Below are 21,349 nucleotides of genomic sequence, written 5' to 3' on the forward strand. Positions count from 1 at the left end.
CAGAACGCATTAAGACATGGTAATGATGCTGCACATGGATGCACCATTAATTTAGCTCAATGATTGATCCCCCCCCCCCCCCCCCCCCCCCCCCCCCCCCCCACACACACACCTTAACCAGAATACTGTAAAATTGATTCCAAATAGCCCGGACCAAAGCTGTTGGTCATCATAATTGTTACAAACAGCAGAAGAACCAGCATTTAAAAGGTTCACACCGTTTTCATCTCCCAACAGGCACTACTTTATCAAACAAATAAATAAATAAACGAATCAGACACGGTCACCGGTTCCATGTCCTTTGCCGTTACCTGTTTAACAGCCATGTCAGCTCCTCTCGGTTCTATCCGGCTAACGTCAATATTTAGATTAGTTCTCAGCATGCATGAACGCTTCAATGTCTCCATTGAATGATGACAAGAATATTAACCCTTTATCCGTCAGGGAACCAAACGTAGTCACGTCACTTAAGTATTGACAATGGCTCCACACAACTCACGAGAGTCTAGTAGCCGCATGGGATTATTGGTAATATTGAAAATATAATGTACAAATATAGTACACTGTAAATTGGTGTTTAGAGAGAAAGCACTTTTCCAACAACATACTAGTGAAATGATAATATGTTTAATTGAACTGATTTAATTAAAATCCCGCTTTAACGATAATGTTGTGCGAGGCAGATTTTATGGAGCTCAGCCATATGCCATTACCCAATGCAATGGGGGGGGGGGGGGGGGGGGGAATACATCAGTCTTACACACACTGACAAAATTAATCCAAAAACATCACATTATGGATAATATAAGTAAATTTTTCCGCACATGATTTTAGCTGCCAAATCTCTGCTCTGTATTCATTATCAAAAATGATTCAAAGAAATCCAAACATAGGTTCGAATGTGTGAAAACGTGTAAGTCCCAAAAAAACTCGGCCTGCCCCGAACCGCCTTCACAAACGTATCCAGCTGCAGCCCGAGCACAGGAACCGTACGGTAATTGCATTGTAGCCATTCGGTTACAACACAATTACCGTACTGTATTTGTGAAGTTGTTCATGTTTTTAAACTGAAATAAATAAATAAATTGCAGGGGAGCGTCAAGGGGGGTGAGGTGCGGGAAGGGGGGGGGGGGTGCTCGCCGGAGTTCGGATGCGGTTACAGCACCCCTTATACCCTCCATGCATGCAGATATGAGGGCAGATACGTAATCAGTGCAAAAAAAAAAAAAAAAAGGAAAACATTTTTGATAGACGGTAAACGCAAGCTCACGAAAGAAAAATAAGTGGTGAGTCGCCACGGTCTTATTTTAACAAACGATAACCCCCACCCATGTTTTGAAAAGTATTGGCATTCCGCTTAATCAAGTGCCATATATTGGATTAAGTAAATACGGTAAAGTCCAATTATATAATTGGAGCGTGATCCATATCACTACTTAATATTCATAGTCGGAAGCAAACATCTGACGTTCGGCCCATAAATCAGCAAAAGTGCAGAAAAGGTATTATTTTAAAGCCGTGATTGACAGGTGGTCTTGGCAGTGTTAGTGGGTGGTGGTGTTTACGCATGCATGGATGTATCCCTCTGCGTGCGTGCGTGTGTGCCTGGGCGCGTGCGTGTGTATATGCTGAGGAAGAATCCAAACAAAGAAAAAGCAGTAGGTCTGAATCATGAAGGCAGAAAAAAAAGCATGCATTGTTGGGAGTTCTATCCCGGAATCTGACCCATTGCAGTGATGTCACTTCCCTTTGGCTGTTGTGATCAATGGCAAAGTTTTTTCATGGTAAGCTCATCAATAATTCAACTATTGTCACAAGATTCATTCCCTCTGGACTTTGAGCCTTGTGGAATAATCATTAAATCTATCGTCACATTCTCACTGTTGTTGTTGCTATAAATTGGCGAGTCACAATTCCCTATGTAGTAAAAGACTTCCTAAATTCATCAGTAAGAGGTTAGGCTCGAGACCTTAGTTACTCTTAAATCTTACCTCTTCAATTTATGAAGACATTTTGGACATGCAGTGCAAATCAACCAGTCCTAAAAGATCAGGGGCGGTGTGTTCAAAACAGATGCATTAACGCCACTCTGTAATAAAATAGCCTGTGTAACACTGACACGTTGAAATGGTATGTCACCTGGATTCAACCCTGAGTGGTGTCGATTTGAAATTCCATCCATGCCCTTGATGTCCATCCATCCGTCCATTTTCTAATCCGCCTCTCCTCACAAGGGTTGTGGGGCGTGCTATAGGCAATCCCAGCTGTCTTTGGGCAGTAGGCAGGGGACACCCTGAACTGGTTGCCAGCCAAACGCAGGGCACACTTAGACGAACAACGATCCGCTTTCACAATCACACCTAGGGACAATATAGAGTGTTCCATTAACCTGCCATGTGTGTGTTCGGAATGTGGGAGGAAACCGGAGTACCCGGCGAAAACCCACACAGACCCTGGGAGTACATGCAAACTACACAAAGGGAAGTCAGAGCTGGAATCGAACCCCGCACCTCCGCACTGTGAGGCGGACGTGCTACACCGCCCCACCTGTACAAAGAACATTGTGAATATAACAAAAAAAACAAAAGACCTCCTGACTTTCTGCTCAAGATTGAGTGCAATACGGTGCTGCAATCCTTGTTTTTTATTTTTAATGTTGGGTGATTGAAGCTAGATAACACTCTGTTGATGACGCCGGATGTGCAAGAAACATTTTTTTGTTTTTAGCTGATACAAACTGAAAATAGTGAGATTATTATTATAATTTTATAGATTCATTCATCTTCCGTACCGCTTGATCCTCACTAGGGTCGCGGGGGGTGCTGGAGCCTATCCCAGCTGTCACCTGGGCAGTAGGCAGGGGACACCCTGAATCGGTTGCCAGCCAATCGCAGGGCACACGGAGACGAACAACCATCCGCGCTCACACTCACACCTAGGGACAATTTAGAGTGTTAAAACAGCCTGCCACGCATGTTTTTGGAATGTGGGAGGAAACCGGAGCACCCGGGGAAAACCCACGCAGGCCCGGGGAGAACATGCAAACTCCACACAGGGAGGCCGGAGCTGGAATCGAACCCGGTACCTCTGCACTGTGAAGCCGACGTGCTAACCACTGGACTACCGGGCCGCCCAATTTTATACATTGTTTACTTATTTGTATCATGAATGTGGGCGGCACAGTGATCGACTGATAATCATGTCCAGGCACTGTGGTTTCCTCCCGCATTCCAAAAACATGCATGACAGGTTATGTAACATTCTAAATTGCCCCTAGGTGTGAACGTAAGCGTGGATGGTTGTTGGTCTCTGTGTACCCAGCGATTGGCTGGCAACCGGTTCAGGGTGTCCTCCTGCCTTCTGCTTGAAGACAGCTGGGAGAGACTCCAGCACCCCCATGAGGATGGTTCGATCAAATTCTTCTCCAAACACTAATGCTGATGCTGTTTTGGGAATCGAAATAGAAAATGACATCAAAACGTGTGCTATATGATCCAACATAATGCGTGACTGATAAAATCGTACTTTGAGGCAATTGTGGTGGACCTCCTCGATTCAACTGAAGAGACCAGAGGAAAAACTGCTGTGTTCAAGTGTTTATTAATGAGCTCATTTCCACCCACTCGGGTTACCAACTGCTGAGTTCCTTTCTCGAATACATTCCTACTTGGGCTCTTATCGGCTATCAACACACACAATCAGCCAATGAAAGTGTGGTAGTTGCGTCCCTCGGGGATGGCATGGGGGCTGAGAGGCTCACTTCGTTTTGCTCACGCCACTGTTAGTCATGAGCCGATCAAGTGAATTGTGTCTTTCATTCGAGAAATATTGATGTGTACTCTGCGGAGGCTTTACTCTGTGGGTGCGTTGAAAATATGACAGACATATTTTTTAAAAAATAGAAATAAATAAAAATATATCTCTGCCACAATAGGTCATTTTTCAGTCGTGAAGTCAACATTGTACATTATAAATGTTGCGCTTTTCCATTTCAACATGAATAGCTAACTATGTCAAGTAAAAGATTGCCTTTATTTTATATTTTATTTCCACAGTTTTTAACGTTAATCGAGAAAGTAAAAAATAAGTAGCTCATTCGTGTTAAGTGAAATCTAGTGGGGTCTTTTTTTTTTTAATAAAAGTAATTGGGGTAAGTCAAAAAGGTCGTCTGTATGTACTGTATATATATATATATATATATATATATATATATTGTTAAGCAGGGTTTGAAAATCAGGTAATAGGAAGTAATCATTTACTTTTAGTTCATTTTTCAAGGTATCCGTGGCAACACTGCTCATGACATATCATATGCAACCTGGTCAAATAAGATCGTGTTTCTCGACGGGTAGAGTCTGCCCGGCACTACCTGACACAAACATCTCTGAGCAGGAGAGGGGTGTAAAGAGGAATGTCTGCAAGCAGGGAGGGTCAGGGTGCAACAAATAAAGGGGATGAGATTGGGTTCAGCCTGAAGAGTATCCAAGGTGTGATTTGATGCATCGCAACGCTCGCTCTTTTGAGAAGTGAGGACGTTGACGGATGTTCGCTGCATTCGTGCATATTTGGTTTGCTGTTTACATTTTGGATACTATATACCTTGGCAGGTACTTTGCAACTCATGCGCGCGCATGCACACACACACACACACACACACACACACACACTAACGAAAGAGACAACTGGAAGATTGGGTTGGAAAGAAAAGACAAAACGTGGAAGGCTGAGAAAGCAATGAATTGTGAGTGCATTTGTGCCTGCCTGCGCATGTGTGCGAGTGTTTGGGATAGAGAGAGAGAGAGAGAGGGTGGGGGGGAGACAGACCTTTATCATACGCTAGTTTACTTGTTCCAATTACACAAAAGGAAAGTGTAGTCAAGGTCAAAATAATTTAACAGATTATCTGCAAAGGTTTGTGCAAGCATTTGTGTGTGTGTGTGTGTGTGTGAGAGAGAGAGAGAGACCTATTAGGAACCTTTTTTATTTTTTTGTCAAAATCCAGTAATGCTCAAGAAGTACAGGATAAGGCACAATCGCGTCTTATACAAGTGTAACACCACTTCAACTGTGGGGTGTGCCACCATGAATATGGCCTTGCATTACCCTGACTAAACTATGAGCAGAAGAAGAAGAAGAAAAACCTTTATTTGTCTCACCATGGATAAATTCGCAATTACATTTGAAGAAAAGCAACCCAAATGCCCATGAACATATAAGAACTGAAAAATAAATTCTGGATTGATATATTTCACAGGGCGGCCCGGTAGTCCAGTGGTTAGCACGTCGGCTTCACAGTGCAGAGGTACCGGGTTCGATTCCAGCTCCGGCCTCCCTGTGTGGAGTTTGCATGTTCTCCCCGGGCCTGCGTGGGTTTTCTCCGGGTGCTCCGGTTTCCTCCCACATTCCAAAAACATGCATGTCAGGCTGATTGGACGCTCTAAATTGTCCCTAGGTGTGAGTGTGGGCGTGGATGGTTGTTCGTCTCTGTGTGCCCTGCGATTGGCTAGCAACTGATTCAGGGTGTCCCCCGCCTACTGCCCGGAGATGGCTGGGATAGGCTCCAGCACCCCCCGCGACCCTAGTGAGGATCAAGCGGTTCGGAAAATGGATATATTTCACTTTTAGGGCAACATTTTCGACGCACGCGAGTCCACCTGGGACCAACATGTGCAAACTCACACTGCTGGACAATAGACACACATTGAATAACAAGGACACACACACACACACACACACAAAAAACGGCATAATGCATAGCAAACATTTGCAAGGGGTCGACCAGAAACGGTAAACAAGGTATGTTATTCTACAATTTATTGATTTATTTATATTTTTTTTTACAAAAAATGGACGGACTGCAAAGTTTTGTTAAGCCGCAGTGTGCTCCTCAACAGGCAGGCACGCACGTTTGTGTCGTGAACATGTGACGAGGATCTACTTTGTCGCAATCCATCCCGATCCCCGGCGGGCGCATGCTGTGGCATTGTGGGCGTCGTGAACATAATGCGAGCGGAGTAAATTACGGTGAGACACAGGACCAAGCAGCACTCATGTCAGGTAAGACGGACATTGTGTAATAATTCCAACGTTGTCCATGTGTGCGTGTAGCTGGGAAATGAGCACCATGTCTTCGAATGAACATGAACAGGTACATTATTTTTAAAATTGTATTTATTAGGTTACTAAACATACATGAAAAAGAAATGAAGTTATCAAATTAATTCCAGACAAAAGATTCACTTTTTACTGGTGTAAATGGTATGCATATGTGAAGTAACCCCTTTAAATGTGCCCGTTACACCGTATTAGGACCAAATGTAATTATTTTGGACTTGTTGAATGGTAAATGGGTGGCCCGGTGAATGAGTGGTTAGCGCGTCGACAGTGCAGTCACAGTGCAGAGGTCGTGGGTTCGATCCCGGCTCCGGCCTTCCTGTGTGGAGTATGCATGTTCTCCCCGGGCCTGCGTGGGTTTTCTCCGGGTACTCCGGTTTCCTCCCACATTCCCAAAACACACATGGCAGGCTGATTGAACACTTTAGATTGCCCCATGGTGTGAGTCCCGCGGATGGTTGTTCGTCTCTGTGTGCCCTGCGATTGGTTGGCAACCGGTTCAGGGTGTCCCCTGCCTACTGCCCGAAGGCGGCTGGAAAAATGGATGGATGGATGAATTGTAAATGAGCTGTCAGTAATATAGTGCTTCTCTACCTTGGTACTCAAAGCGCTTTACACTGTTACTTTATTCACTTTCGACATGGTCGCAAACAAAACAAAACAAAACACCAACCTTTTGGGTTATGAATCAATCACTCTACGACCGAGCCATGCCGACTGAGTTGTTAGGCACTTCAGAGAATCACATTTTTTTTGCATACGAGAAATAAAACATTGAACTTTAATTTTTCTTGCCAACCAATTACACAAAATTGAAGCCCAAGAGTTTTTCTCCCCATGTAATAATCATCTTTAATGAGCAACATGTCACTGCAACAACAAAGGAAATTAGATCTATTTTTATACTCCAATGAAAGTTGCCTTTGTTTGTTTATGTATTTATTATTTTTTTTGTATTAAGCACTATTTAAGTCAACTGAACATAGAGTGTGAACTTTTTTGAAGTAAGCGGACTTGCATTCCAAACAAGAAATGTTCCTGCAATCTGACCCAGCATAAGCATTATATCCAGTGGGGGAAAAATGCTTCAAAATAGGAACGGAATGAATTCCGTTCATCCTCAGTGGGCCCATTGTACATTCTTCGGGAACTGTTTGGAGGGCTCAAGTGAGGGTGAGCGAAAGAGAGAGAGAAGGAGGGGAGGAGGCTGAGAGACGAGAGTCAGATTGAGGGAGTCATGCATGTAGAGGAGCAAGGAAGCAAACTCCTGTGATCCGAGGATTCCACCAGAGCGAGGAGGCGCCCGCTCGTAGTCGAATCCAGGCAGGCGTCCCTCTGTCTCAACTCAAAGTGGACAGCCGAGTGACAGGGAAGGACAGATGGATGAGGCGGGGAGCGGCACCAGGCTGACATTGACTCATTCAACATTTTGCCTCTTTAATAACATCATCTGAAGCAAGACCACACTGTTTCTATGGCGACGTCCTGCGGCTTGAGGAGCGCCATGGGTGTAAACAAATGTTTCAGTTTACTTTGGCTCACTCTCGGCACACAAGGTAATTTTGATTGATCAAATACTACCGTGAGATAAGATCTCGATATTTGCTCTGTGTTTCCGAGGCATGTCTCCTCCATCCTTTTCAAACTTTCAATCACATTGAAAATGTGACGAAGTCATTTTAAAATGAAATTAAAATGCTGTATAAAAAAAGGGGAATTAATCCCAGAGCACCAAGCAGGTTGGATGGAGGTGTGTACTAATTGAAAAGAGTGCGTTATGCTTCTGTAAATATCATATCAATGTTTCTTTGGTGACCTGCTAAAAAGCATTCCCTGTGACGGAGCGTAAACACTGCTTGCAGATATTTGCTGCTGATGATGCACTATTGGCCTCAGAGAGTCCATTGATCAAATGAGGACAGAATCAGGTCCAGTCGTTCAGGAAAAACCAGCAGCTAACTAACCTGCACGCACCAGTTTGGCATCATAGCACCAATTAAATCAATGGTACCTTATTTAAAGTGGAAAAACTCGATCTGATATTTCCAAATTTTTCATGCTTGCTTTAAAAAAAACATTTGCATTATGGACATAACATTTCAACTTATCTTTCAGGAAATTGAGATTGATTGCCAACCATCATAAAAGTGTAAAAATAAGTTAACCACTGCTTTTTCCGCATCTAAATGTATCTTGTTTGTCAGATATAATGGTGGCCCAAGCCTACTGTGGCTTAAAGAGCTCTCCATTTAAGATATTTAAGTCCTGTCTTCTGTTATCCTTGATTTCAATTTCAGATTTTACGCTGGTTTTATATGATGTGATGTAACAGCACCGAAAGACACGATTAACCAGGGGCATAACATGACATGGTTTGAATAATGAAGGGAAAAGTTGAAGCAGCATATGAAAAGGCATCAGAGCTCTATTTCACTGATTATAAATGTATTGTTGGAACCCTGTGTCCATGTAAGGTAATTTTTCAGTGGCTACATCAGCCTGAAAGGAGGTTTTGAAGTCAGTGTTTGGGTTTGCACACCAGCACAAGAATATGTCATCACGCAGCACAAGAAGTCCCATCCATTTACTACCATACTCGATTCTTTCCCATTCATGGGCTGGAAATGTTTTTCATGCAAATATTTATGATAATTATGACTTTACCACTTAGCATAGTTTAGTGCTAGCCTATGCCGCATTCCGATGTAGCAACGATACAACACAACCTCGTTGCTGTAAGTGATAGATTGACATCATCTCGAAGATCAAAAATTGACAAATCATTTGATGCCAATGCCTCATTAAAACACGTTATTGTATCTTTTAATTTGAGTCTGGGGGAGAGCATAAATACACTTTGCCCCAGGTTGTCTCCATCAAATGAACGAAATCACCCTCAGTGTGGCCATGAAATGAAATGAAAAGTGTCTGCAAGGCCAAGTATTCCATCATGAAACATTTACTACCTTTTACAACACACCATTGCGCTGGCTCACAAATAGTTACCTCGCTGGCTATTATACAGATTTCGCACATGCTTCGATTTAATATCAGATGCATTAGATAGACGTAACGGGATGATGAAAGAAAGGTCAATGTGTAGGCTACTATGCTTTGTTGCCGTTTACTTAATGGGTACTTGCACATGGAATCCGGCATTTAAAAAAAAAAAAAAGCATGACGATATGTGGGCAGATATTGATCCTGGGATGTCGTTTTGCAAGCGAGTAAAGGACAACACATCAGCTTTGATTGAATGTGTAGGAGGACAACGCCAACATCTGTGTCTCAACAGCGTCTCTTCTGGTTGTAACGCCGTAATGCAGATGGTTTTGCCTTACGACAGAGATCATATGGGGCTTCTTTCACAACTGAAAACATTTTTCCGAGTAATGTCTGTACGATGTATATAAGTTACCTGTACCGATGGGCAAAAAATAAAAAATAAAAAAGAACCCAGCAACAAAATACTTTCATCCCCACCATAAGAGAATAAAATAATTGACAAGGTCAAACAGACTCCTGAAGGCTCTTTCAGTCCACTTCCAAAAGATAAATACAGTACAGCGCAGTAAACTGATAGATGGAATGATGGATGAATCTACCACATAAAACATACTTAATAATGCAGCAGTACCAGTGTAGTAATTGAAGTCACTAATATGAATCACTCAATGATGATGAATGGCTCAAATAGAAGAAAGCCCCGACTCACTGTAGGGGGAAAAAAAAATATCACTGCGTATACAGATTGGCAAAGCGTTGTGCAAGCCTCGGGACAAGTCTCTAATTGTTCTGGGACTTGGCGAGGTCATCTTCTGTGTAATGTGAGGTGGTTTTAAAGGAGTGGGGGTGGAGGGGGGAGGTGTGCCATTAGATGGTTAGCAAAGGGACACCGGTGCACAGGTGGGAGTTTTGTGTGAGGGTGGGGTGACGAAACGCTTTGCAGGCACAACATGTCCTCTGATCCACATTCATCCTTCCTTTTGCTTTTCCCCACTGTCTCGTGTAACCATGACGCCAGCTGGGTCTAGCGCAGGTCGCCTTCTGTTTTCAGCACTACAAACGTGTTCTCATTATTGCCCAAAAAAAAAAAATAACTAAATCCAATCCAGACAGGTAGTGAATTGCAAATGAAATATTAATGTTTAGCACACAAAAACAAGCTGATCAAAATGCATGCAATTAAAACCTCCCATATTTGTGTAAAGTTGCAATTTGTGATAACGGCAACTTTCCATCCATCTATTTTCTATACCGCGAAGCCCCCATGAGGGTTCTGAGTGAGCTGGAACTTATCCCAGCTGACTCTGGACCAGTCGCCAGGCAATCACAGGGCAGATACAAACAAAGAACCACTGACAATTACATTCGCATACTGTAAATTGTGCCTGGGACTGTTATCCAAAATTCTATCGTAGATGTACGGATGGATGGAAAGGGATATTAAAATGTTTGAGGAGAGCATTTTGGTCAACAGTTTGGTAATTTCTCATAATCTCCTCCAGTGTACTGCTATGCTGGTCCTCGGGCTCACGCTGAGGAGAAACTGCTGCAGGATCTGTTTGTGCGTTACAACAAGCTCTCCAGGCCTGTGGAAAACTCCTCAGACACAGTGTTGGTCCACTTTGGTCTTTCTATTGCTCAGCTTATAGATGTGGTGAGTAAGATCTTCACTACTTTCAAACACAGTGGGAACTATTTTCGTGGACTGGGCTGCTGGCATTTCAGTGTATAAATGGTTGGAACTTCATTTTAGTGCCAGAATAAGTCAAATCCAGCATGTTTGGGGCCACGTTGCGGCTCTGTGAGCATTCCCCCGCATGGAGTTACTTCACCCTTGACTCATCCAACAATTTCATAACAGCAAGTAGTCTGCATTTTCGTGCCGGGACAATAGTCTAATTCAGCGTGTTTGTGAATTTGGTAGATATGCTACTCCTCAATGGACCTGGGTACTTGTCACAATTTGGTAAGAAAAAGTAGACTAAATTTAAGACCTGCTAAAAGGAGGTGTATTGTGCAGCGTAGGTGGCATAAAGCAATTTAGGTGTGTTTTGATCAAGGCATAGGTCGACAAATTCGGCACTCCGCAGTGCAAGTCCATCCATCCATCCATTTTCCGAACCGCTTGATCCTCACTAGGGTCGCGGGGGGTGCTGGAGCCTATCCCAGCCGCCTTCGGGCAGCAGGCGGGGGACACCCTGAATCAGTTGCCAGCCAATCGCAGGGCACACAGAGACAAACAACCATCCACGCCCACACTCACACTCACACCTAGGGACAATTTAGAGCGTCCAATCAGCCTGCCATGCATGTTTTTGGAATGTGGGAGGAAACCGGAGCACCCGGAGAAAACCCACGCAGGCCCGGGGAGAACATGCAAACTCCACACAGGGAGGCCGGAGCTGGAATCGAACCCGGTACCTCTGCACTGTGAAGCCGATGTGCTAACCACTGGACTACCGGGCCGCCCGCAGTGCAAGTCAATGGATCAAATTCATAAACATTACAACGGTGTGGGAACAATCCCTCCAAATCATTGTAAAAATCAATTCATTGAACACATTAAATTCATTACCAGGACCATTTTCTAAATAGTTTTGGGTGGGGGAGGTGGGGGGGGGGGGTCACACACATGCAGGCCCAAGGCAGTCTCCAGTCGCCCACGTCACCTGCACATCATCCGCAAGGGGAGAGCTTGCAGTTTACCTGCCAATGTCACGCACAGACTCCAGCAAGTTCATTTCTGTTTCTTCAATGTCAAGCACGGCGTACTGTACTTGCATGTACTGTGCTCTGACAGGCCTGATTTTAATGTAAGTGAGAGATGTTGCCACAATTTGCCGGGATAAGACTCGTTCCATTCACGATGGCACACAATGGTGCAAGTTCCGCTTTATGCCCAATTTTACCGGTCTTGCAAAATACCAAAAGAAAACTCCACAAATGCGCACAGTTCGACTGCTCTTTGTGCTCAACTTGGGCTGGGAATGAAAATGTGGGTGTTTTTTTTCTATCGCATACATATAGCATTTGCAGGCCCTGTGGAGAATATTTTACATAAACCCTGTTCGAGGAATTCTACTGACTCAGGGAAAACCTGACATTTGGTGTCGGGAACATGCATTTTTTTTTTTTCTACAGGGGGCTCGGATGATTGAAAATGCAAAGCCTGCATGACCGTGAGGATTGTTTTTACTCACACTTCGAGAGAGCGCTTGTCTCACATGCCTGAGAGTATGAGGCAACTCTTGGCCAAGTTGTCTTCTCCTATAGAGTATTTCAGGGCTGGAAGGAGCGTGGCAAACATTGCCTCCAGGCATTATTTTCTTTTCTCCATCACAGTAAGCTCATAAATTTGGGTGCCTTGTTTCGTATGTTCTTACTGAGTAAAAGTATCATTAACAAGACACGGATGTTTTTGAGCAAATTTGTACAATACTAATAATAACTTCCAGACAACTATCCAAACTGTTTGAAAATAATTTGTTTTCTATTTCCACCAACGAAGGATGAGAAGAACCAGATGATGACTACGAATGTCTGGGTGAAGCAAGTACGTAAATGACAGCAGATAAAAATCGCTAGAATGAATCCGATGCGGAATGGCATCATTGTAACCACTCCATGGTGAACGTTGTCCTCCAGGAATGGAACGATTACAAACTGCGCTGGAACCCGGAGGAATACGAGAATGTTACCTCCATCCGTATTCCCTCAGAGATCATCTGGAGGCCCGACATCGTCCTTTACAACAAGTAAGGGTGTCCTCTAATAGCATGCATTAATGTTACAATTTGGCGTGGCCTTTTGAAAACATTTCCAACAAAGGAGTATTGGGGCCGATTATGCAGGGCCAAATTGTTGGCACATCCACAACATCATCAGCTATGAGCAGTTTGTTATCATGGGAACTGTTAACCTGTCTGTGCCTGAGAAAGAACTACACACACTAAAAACAACTCTTTTTGGGGAGTTGTTGTAGCCAAAAATAATATTAACGATTCTTATTTGATGAATCTCTAGAGAAAAAAATAGGGGCTGCTGTGGTTAGGTTCATGTGAATGGGATCAATTTTGACATTTGGGACCTGCCAAAATAATAATATTACTTGACTGTGAACATAGTTTTTTGTGATAAACTTTCAAATGTATCCTATTAATCCAACAGCTTTTTTTTTTTTTTGTAATTGGGCTGTTTTTCAGGAGGGTCCTAATTTTCCTTATCGATATTTGGTCAAAAGAATTGTTTTTTTTGTTTTTATTTTTTTGTGGAGGAATTGTTCTTGAATCCATTTGACAGTTTTACAAGTCTTATTCCAAGAAGAAATTAGATTCAGCTAAATTGTGGTCCAGTGGTTAGTGCGTCAACCTCACAGTGCAGAGGTCGACCGGGTTCGATTCCAGCTCCGGCCTCCCTGTGTGGAGTTTGCATGTTCTCCCCGTGCCTGTGTGGGTTTTCTCCGGATACTCCGGTTTTCTCCAACATTCCAAAAACATTGACCGATTGAACACTCTAAATTGTCCCTAGGTGTGAGTGTGAGCGTGGATGGTTGTTCGTCTGTGTGTGCCCTGCGATTGGCTGGCAAGCGGTTCAGGGTGTCCCCCGCCTACTGCCCGAAGACTGCTGCGATAGGCTCCAGCATGCCCCGCGACCCTTGTGAGGGTAAAGAGGATGAATGGATAGATTGTATAAAATGTAAACCTTAGGAAGCCCTATTTTGTGCCCAGCGTAAGTCTCGCACACTTTTGGTATTTTCCTAGGTTTCGCACAGATGCGGTGTGCCTTTGTGGGATGGGATATAGCTGACTCCCGGCCAATTGTAACAGTTACCGTCAGTTGCATTAAAATCAGCAGTGCTTGACATTGCAAAAGCAGAAGTAGACCCGTTGGGGTACGTCTATGACATTGGAAGGTAAACTGCAAGTTCTCCCCTTGCGGATGATGTAGTCGGCCTTGTGTTTCATGTGGGCAATTGGAGACCGCCTTGCACCCACGGCGTCCGTATGTGCGGCAGCTGCATCACCCGGAACACCTCACGCCTCTATCACAAACATGCTAAACTAGACTTGCCCTAGCACAAAAATGGAGATGCATCCATTTTTACATGGCGCGCCCCGGCACCTCCCTTACAATGTTGGGCCGGAACCATCTAAGTAAGGAGAAAGCTTTATTCTAAGGTTTCCCTCACTTTTCTATTTAGAAGCCAAACAAAAAATGTGTGACCACAACCAACATTTTATCAGACATTTTGCATTCTTTGCTTGCTCCTCTAAAATCCATTACAACTTCATTCGTTCCCTTCACAACACAACCTCATTATTACAAACCTTAGATCAGCCATTACAACAAAAGCAGCAAAGTTTACAACCATCATGACTACATAAATCAATTTATCACAGCCATCCTTCGGTAGAATATCGCCAAACGTTACTTTGATGCAGTCTCACAAAGTGATTCATGCACCAACGCTGCCCTCTTTGACGCAAGTGTAATCACATCAGCATTAATTTGCAAAATTTGCTGATTCAATTCCAATAGAAGGCGTTACTGGAAGAAAACAAGATCCTGCCGCTGTGCCAACACTCTTGTCCTGTGCCAACGTCATCAAGTACTTTGGTTGTGAGCAAGGTCATCATTAATGGGAATGGCCATAAACAAACTTGGTACATTGCACAAAGCAAGCCTAATGCATATTATGCGAAGGAACTAGGAGATAAAATGTAATTAAAGGCGTTTCAAAGAGCCTCCGATATAAATGCATCCAATGTGTCTCTTATTATGAGTGAAGGGAATTCTAAATGACCAATATAACAATGAAATTTATGAGACATGACATGATATGAGCAATACCATTACCAAATCGATTTGTCATTCAAAAGTGAGTGTACTGCACTGTCTTCTGATTAAATGGCCTATCAGCTATGAAACTAATAAGACGAGACAAAAAGCCAACAGCACACAGGTGGCCATCGTTTGAAAAGCATATGACACTGAAATTACCACCGCACCTGATGCCCATTTTTTTTTAACATATAAATTGATTTGCATGACATAATGGAGCCCTGGAAAGAGGTTATTTATTGTATTGTGCTGAGATGTCGTAGAGTTGCACGGATGTGATTGCCTTTCGGCAGAAGAAAAGAAAAGGGGAAGGCATGGGGTCATATGCTTGCTGTAAAACTTTTAGACATTGTATTTTCTATTTACGGGCTGCGCTCACAGTCGAAATACAGTTTTTGTTATGATATATTTGATTCTGAACCCTGGTGCACACCAGAGTAGTGGAGCGAGACCGTTTAATTAAAAAAGTCATCTCAGTCGCAAACACCTCCCAAACGCTGTCCGATCAGTTGGTGACTTCATGATTATTTTTCACTGGGTCCAGGGAAGAAAATGTTGCATGAGACAATGTCAATGTTAAACAATAATGTTCCCAAAAAGTATATTTCCTCAAATTGGGGCGTGATAGATCAATCAGACAGTCAATTATATCAGTCAAAATTAGGCCTTTTCAAAATAATAATAAGAATCCACTGGAGTTTTGCCATTTAAACTGTAATATGATTGAACATTTTCATTGACCAGTAAATACTGTTCAGTAGGTATGGGCAAGAAGTCAGGTGACGAACGTTATTCTGTGTGTATTACATCATCCTTAGTCCTCTCAAATGGCGGTTGACATGCAATGTTTGAAAGTATATCCACAGTGTGCTGTTAAGGGTTATTTTCATGCTGAGTATAAAAATTATTCGTGTAAAAATTGGTTCCCATTGTACGTCAAATATTTCAATTGCAACTCTGTCAAAGAAGAGGTGTTTGATAAATCACGTTTTTCCACTAACTTTCCTCATTATGTTCCAATTTGCACACATTTATGGCCTGAATATCTATCTAAATTGATCAGTTCGTGCTTGTTTACGTGGTTTTTTTTGGTGTTTTTTTTTTACTTCTTGTCTGTTGCAAAGGTAAACCGGAATCAGATTGGTCGGGCCCTAACTAAAATGATGATGATTTCGACATTTTCTTACTCAGTTTGAAAGCTGTGGGGCCTGTTTAGGTAAACGCTAAATTGAACGCTAAGCTAGCTCTCATTCTGTTGTATGAAGAGCAGCGGGTGGATACACAGGTTAATTGTAGCTTCCGCCATCTGGTGGAAGAGGCTTTACTTGTTGTGTTGTACTGTAGGAAAACATGAAAATGAAACGGGGGGGCGGGGGGGGAGAAATGCTCTCGTGGCACATTACATAAGCTAGCTCTCATTCTATTGTATGAAGAGCAAGGGGTGGATCCACATGCAGGTTAATTGTAACTTTCTGTCATCTCGTGGAAGAGGGTTTACTTGTGTTGTACTGTAGTATGAAAATGAAACAGGGGGAAAAAAAATCCCAAGGCACACCCGATGATCTCTCGTGGCACCGTTGCATTTGTTGGGAATCACCACATTCATATCCCGTTACTGATCTGCAGTGCTGATGGTGACTTTGCAGTCACCCACCTAACCAAGGCGCATCTATTCCATGACGGACGGATCAAGTGGATGCCACCGGCCATCTACAAGTCTTCGTGCAGCATCGACGTCACCTTTTTCCCCTTTGACCAACAAAGTTGCAAGATGAAGTTTGGCTCCTGGACCTACGACCGAGCCAAGATCGACCTTATCAGCATGGCCAGCGACGTGGATCAGATGGACTACTGGGAGAGCGGCGAGTGGGTCATTATGAACGCCGTGGGCAAGTACAACACCAAAAAGTACGAGTGCTGCACTGAGATCTACGCAGACATCACGTACTACTTCATCATCCGAAGGCTCCCGTTGTTCTACACCATTAATCTTATCATTCCCTGTCTCCTTATCTCCTGTTTGACTGTGCTGGTGTTTTATTTACCGTCCCAATGCGGAGAGAAGATCACTTTGTGTATTTCCGTTTTATTGTCCCTAACCGTGTTCCTGCTGTTGATCACAGAGATAATACCGTCCACATCCTTGGTGATTCCACTCATTGGCGAATACCTGCTGTTCACCATGGTCTTTGTCACACTTTCAATTATAATTACAGTCTTTGTTTTGAACGTCCACCACCGATCACCTCAAACCCACGGAATGCCGCATTGGGTGCGAAGGGTCTTTTTGGACATGGTGCCCCGGGTCCTTTTCATGAAGCGGCCCCCCGGCACGGCCAAGCAACACTGCAAGAAATTGATTGAAATGATGCACCGCCCAACCATAATATCAGCAACGGGCAACTCCCAGACCTTTTGGATGGGTTTAGAAACAGGGCTGACCCAAACAATGCAGAAGGAGAAGAGCCTCCCAAAAACTCCACCCGACAGCCCAAACATCCGCGTCTGCTCCCCGTCTCCTTCCTCCTCCCCTCTCAAGGGAGTCAACCAGGAAGATCCCCCAGTTAAGGCCAACATTTTCTACCAGTCACCCACTAAACAGTATTCAGGTCTCCAACGAGGACAAAACTCCTCCATTTTGTCTTCTTCTCAACTTTCCTTACCCCCAACTTTGCCTCTCGGGCCCCTTCGCAACCTTTCCAACGAAGACGTGAATAAATTGTTCTTAAATGGCCGCTCACTCAGCGTGGAGCAAATGTGTGACCGGCAGAGGGAGCTCCCCCTGAGAGCTGCACGACGGTGTCACTCGGGCGGCTATCAGTCCTGCTGCCTGCACAACAACGACTGGCCGGAGAAATGGACTGGGACTGCAGACCAAACAAAACAACGAGCCTCGACAAACTGCCTTACAGATACCCTCAAAGCAGAGCCTGCTAAAGACCCAAGAAGCCAACAAGAAGCTGTGATCCATCGCTTGTCTCCTGCTATGCAACGAGCCATTGAGGGAGTTCAATACATAGCTGATCATCTCAGGGCAGAGGACGACGACTTCTCAGTGAGTTGATGGAAATGTTAAAAAAGTAAGGTGGTACTTTTTAGAAAGTATCAAAACTAAATCTAAAGCTCTCTTTACTGCACAGTTACACGGTTAGAAGAGTAAAAAAAGTAAATATTTAAGGTGACTCAAATTCGCCCAAAAAACCTGATGTACCAAAAATTTACATTTTCCCCAGTAAAATCCCCACAAAAATTCCCAAATTATTCTCCACCACATATTCAACAAAAGAGATTTACGTTGTTCCCCTGAACCCCTTCTAATTTTTAAATGTTCAGCTCCATCAATACCACCTTGGCAATGACTTAAAACATCACCAAAATTCAAATTTAGCAAATATTCAACATGTTCACGACTAAAACCCCCCCAAAAATCTCTATTAGTTCCAAATTAAAAAAAACCCCAAAAAAAGTGAAATCATTTTGTTTTCCCCTCTAATTTCTTCCTTTTATTTGTATTTTCCACGATTCAAATTGATGTTCATCTCATCCCACACACACATTTTTTTCAAAATTTCAAAATAAGAGTGCCCCCATTTTTTTAAAGTTTTCCTGTAGTTCTTCCATTTTTCACACCATACCGATTTTTTTTTATCTCTTTCATGTTATTCCTATATTTTTCAAAATTTGAAAATAAAAGATAAGGATTAATATATAACCTTGACATGTTCTGCTCTTTTCAGAATCAGAATGCTTAATGCTAACAAACAATGCAAAAGGCCATGTACGGGCTAACTAATAGCATCGTTGACTCTGTGTCAATGTGCGACACGATCCTCACAACATTGTAATGTGATTGTTATACATACAGTACATTTATGAGAAAACCATAGGTCCACAAATTATAAATCTAGTATATAATTATAGATAGATAGATAGATCGGTGGGTGGGTAGCTAGCTGGGTAGCTAGCTAGATTATCTGCATGCTTAATATATGGCACATTGCTCGAGGGAGTGTGCAACATTTGCAATTACAGTACCTTGTATGATTTCCGAATTCAGTTCTTTGTATTAACTTATAGATCTTACGTTCTAATAAAAGCTAATTTATCTCGTAAATGTTGATTTTTTTTTTCTTTTTGGAAATAGACGTTTCATCTCCTAACATTACAAGTGAGTTCTTATTTAAACTGTATATTTTCAGTGTGGATCTTGATAAATCATAGCCATGTTATTTTATGGGATTTAGCACATTGGCTAGCAAGCTGCAGATACAGACAAAATAAATCACAACCTTGGGTTCTTGGCCCTATCAAAATATCTACATGGTGGATACAGTTAAAAAAAAAATAATAAGAAAACAATTTGAGTCACTTTCACAGTAAAGGTCCATCATTGAAATAAGTGGACCTCAGCAATTCAACCTTGAATTTTTCAAGAGATGACACGATTGAATGACATTTCGGGACTAGTCATCCTAATGAAAAAAATCATCCACTCGTGAGAAATCACTCAACTGACAACTGACAGCTGACTAACAGGATGTTGGTGTATTGGAATAAGTGTTCAATGTCCCTTTTTGCTGTTTTCCCTGTCCATTAGGTGAAAGAGGACTGGAAGTATGTCGCCATGGTCATCGACAGAATATTCCTCTGGATGTTTGTACTCGTGTGTATACTGGGATCAGTGGGACTCTTTCTCCCTCCTTGGCTGGCTGGAATGATCTGAAATCTCCCCGCCCAAGAAAAGGGAAGACGGTTATTTAACCTGGTTTTTTTTGTTTTTTTTTTGGTATTTTTGACCAAGAAAGCGTCAAGTGTTTTGTCCCAGATTAATATCAAGTCTATGGACAAGGTGAGGCGTCTATAATCAATTCCTGGGAGCACATAAATACTTTATGAGGTAGTGAAAACACCCCTTTGTACTTCTCTGTTTTGACATTGAGCTTTACATCTCTAACTACTACTGCCTCTGTAACTTGAATGTCACTCGGCAGGGTGCAGACCTCCTCCAAGGTTGAACATTCCTAATTTTGATCACCTTCATGGAGGCACACTTACTGGTCTGCCTAAATGTATTATTAGGATTGGTGCGTTATTCACTGAGAAGTCAAGGTAGCTATTGAAATCGCTTGCATTTACAGATGGGAAAAACAGTATTAGTCAACTTTTCTTGATATTTTTGGGTGCTAAATCTGCCCTCATTTTTCATCATAATAATAATAATAAATTATAATAATACTTTTACAAGCTTTTATAGGTCAAACAAAAATGTAAAAAATGAAAATATCTCAAAATCTTGATGTGCTAGAAAAAAAAAGAAAGTAAAGACATTTTTTGAGATCAGCGTCAGTCAACAAATACGTTGGGGAACACATAAAAAAATTCTCAGATTAAAATTTGCTGTGGAGCAGTGTCATCAATCAATAATTGTACAGTTAGAATTCTGGCCCATGATGAAAATGTCAATGAATCTTGAAGCAATTTTGGCAAAATGGAGGAGAATATTTGGTTGCAACGAGGAGTGGTAGGCCTGAAGAAGACCTTGACAAGCTATGCTACTGTAACTTCTCCAGACAGCGTAATTCTTCTCAGGACAACACCAGCACTCAAATAGATAATCAGAATATTCAGAGTGGTAGTTGCCATTCTATTCAAAGTATTTGAAATGTTCTTTCATTGATTCATTTTCCCCCACGGTCGATCAAAGAAGTCGATTTAAATGCCCATACCCACATGCTATGGTCACAAAAAGCGAAATAAAACAACCTTGAATCTGCAACATTATCCAAACAACTTTTATTGAAATTTAAGTTAAAAATGTGAATAAATAAATAAATAAGTTACACATGAAAACAATAATAATAATAATAACCAATAAAACACAAATGAAAGCGATCTACCATACCAACAATCCCATCGTGTTATGGTTTGCACAGTAAAGCACTCTACTAATAATTGATTGAACATCATATTTCTTTGGACACTGATCATTCAAAAAAATGTAACATACATGCGGATTTTGTAATGGTGATGTGTGAGTGTGTGTGCTTTTGTGTGCACGTGTGATTGTGTGTGTGTGTGTGTGTGTGTGTGTGTGAGATAGAGTGAGATGCAATGTTGTTGCCTTGTTAGCAGTTGACTTAACACATCTGTTAGATTTGTTTCAATCGTTTTCGTTTGACCTATCACAGCCCTTGCGGTAAATAAGGAGGAATGCTGCACTCGTCTATGGTAGATGTAATGAAATAAAAAGCTGGATGAGTTTTTCCTCACATGCCACTTGTGCTACTTGCCAAATGACAAAGTTGAAACCGATTTTCTTTCACTCCAAAGCCTCCACTGGATCAAAATACTGCATGAACGATGTATGAACAGTTTTGAGATTTAAAGT

General features: G+C 42.4%; 1 protein-coding gene across 1 annotated transcript; it reads left to right on the forward strand.

The window, feature by feature from the left end:
• The first annotated feature begins 7,418 nt into the window (after positions 1-7,418).
• LOC147210217 (neuronal acetylcholine receptor subunit alpha-4-like) lies at positions 7,419-21,232 on the forward strand. The gene is made up of 6 exons (XM_086106937.1): positions 7,419-7,670; positions 10,623-10,774; positions 12,629-12,673; positions 12,766-12,875; positions 16,588-18,016; positions 19,559-21,232. Exons 1-6 carry the CDS (start codon positions 7,589-7,591, stop codon positions 19,682-19,684), a joined length of 1,944 nt encoding a protein of 647 aa, XP_085963063.1. The 5' UTR covers positions 7,419-7,588; the 3' UTR covers positions 19,685-21,232.
• Positions 21,233-21,349: the final 117 nt, after the last annotated feature.

This window comes from Hippocampus guttulatus, chromosome 1 (assembly GCF_054856545.1).
Source record: "Hippocampus guttulatus isolate MCC_2025c chromosome 1, RoL_Hgut_1.0, whole genome shotgun sequence".
Classification (NCBI taxonomy): domain Eukaryota; kingdom Metazoa; phylum Chordata; class Actinopteri; order Syngnathiformes; family Syngnathidae; genus Hippocampus; species Hippocampus guttulatus.

Bases quoted from the DNA above. Each gene is read 5' to 3' on its own strand.
- LOC147210217 (XM_086106937.1), top strand. From the start codon at position 7,589: ATGGCGACGTCCTGCGGCTTGAGGAGCGCCATGGGTGTAAACAAATGT. The intron at 12,674-12,765 runs GTACGTAAATGA...GTTGTCCTCCAG, and splicing joins CGAATGTCTGGGTGAAGCAA to GAATGGAACGATTACAAACT. The intron at 18,017-19,558 runs GTGAGTTGATGG...CCTGTCCATTAG, and splicing joins CAGAGGACGACGACTTCTCA to GTGAAAGAGGACTGGAAGTA.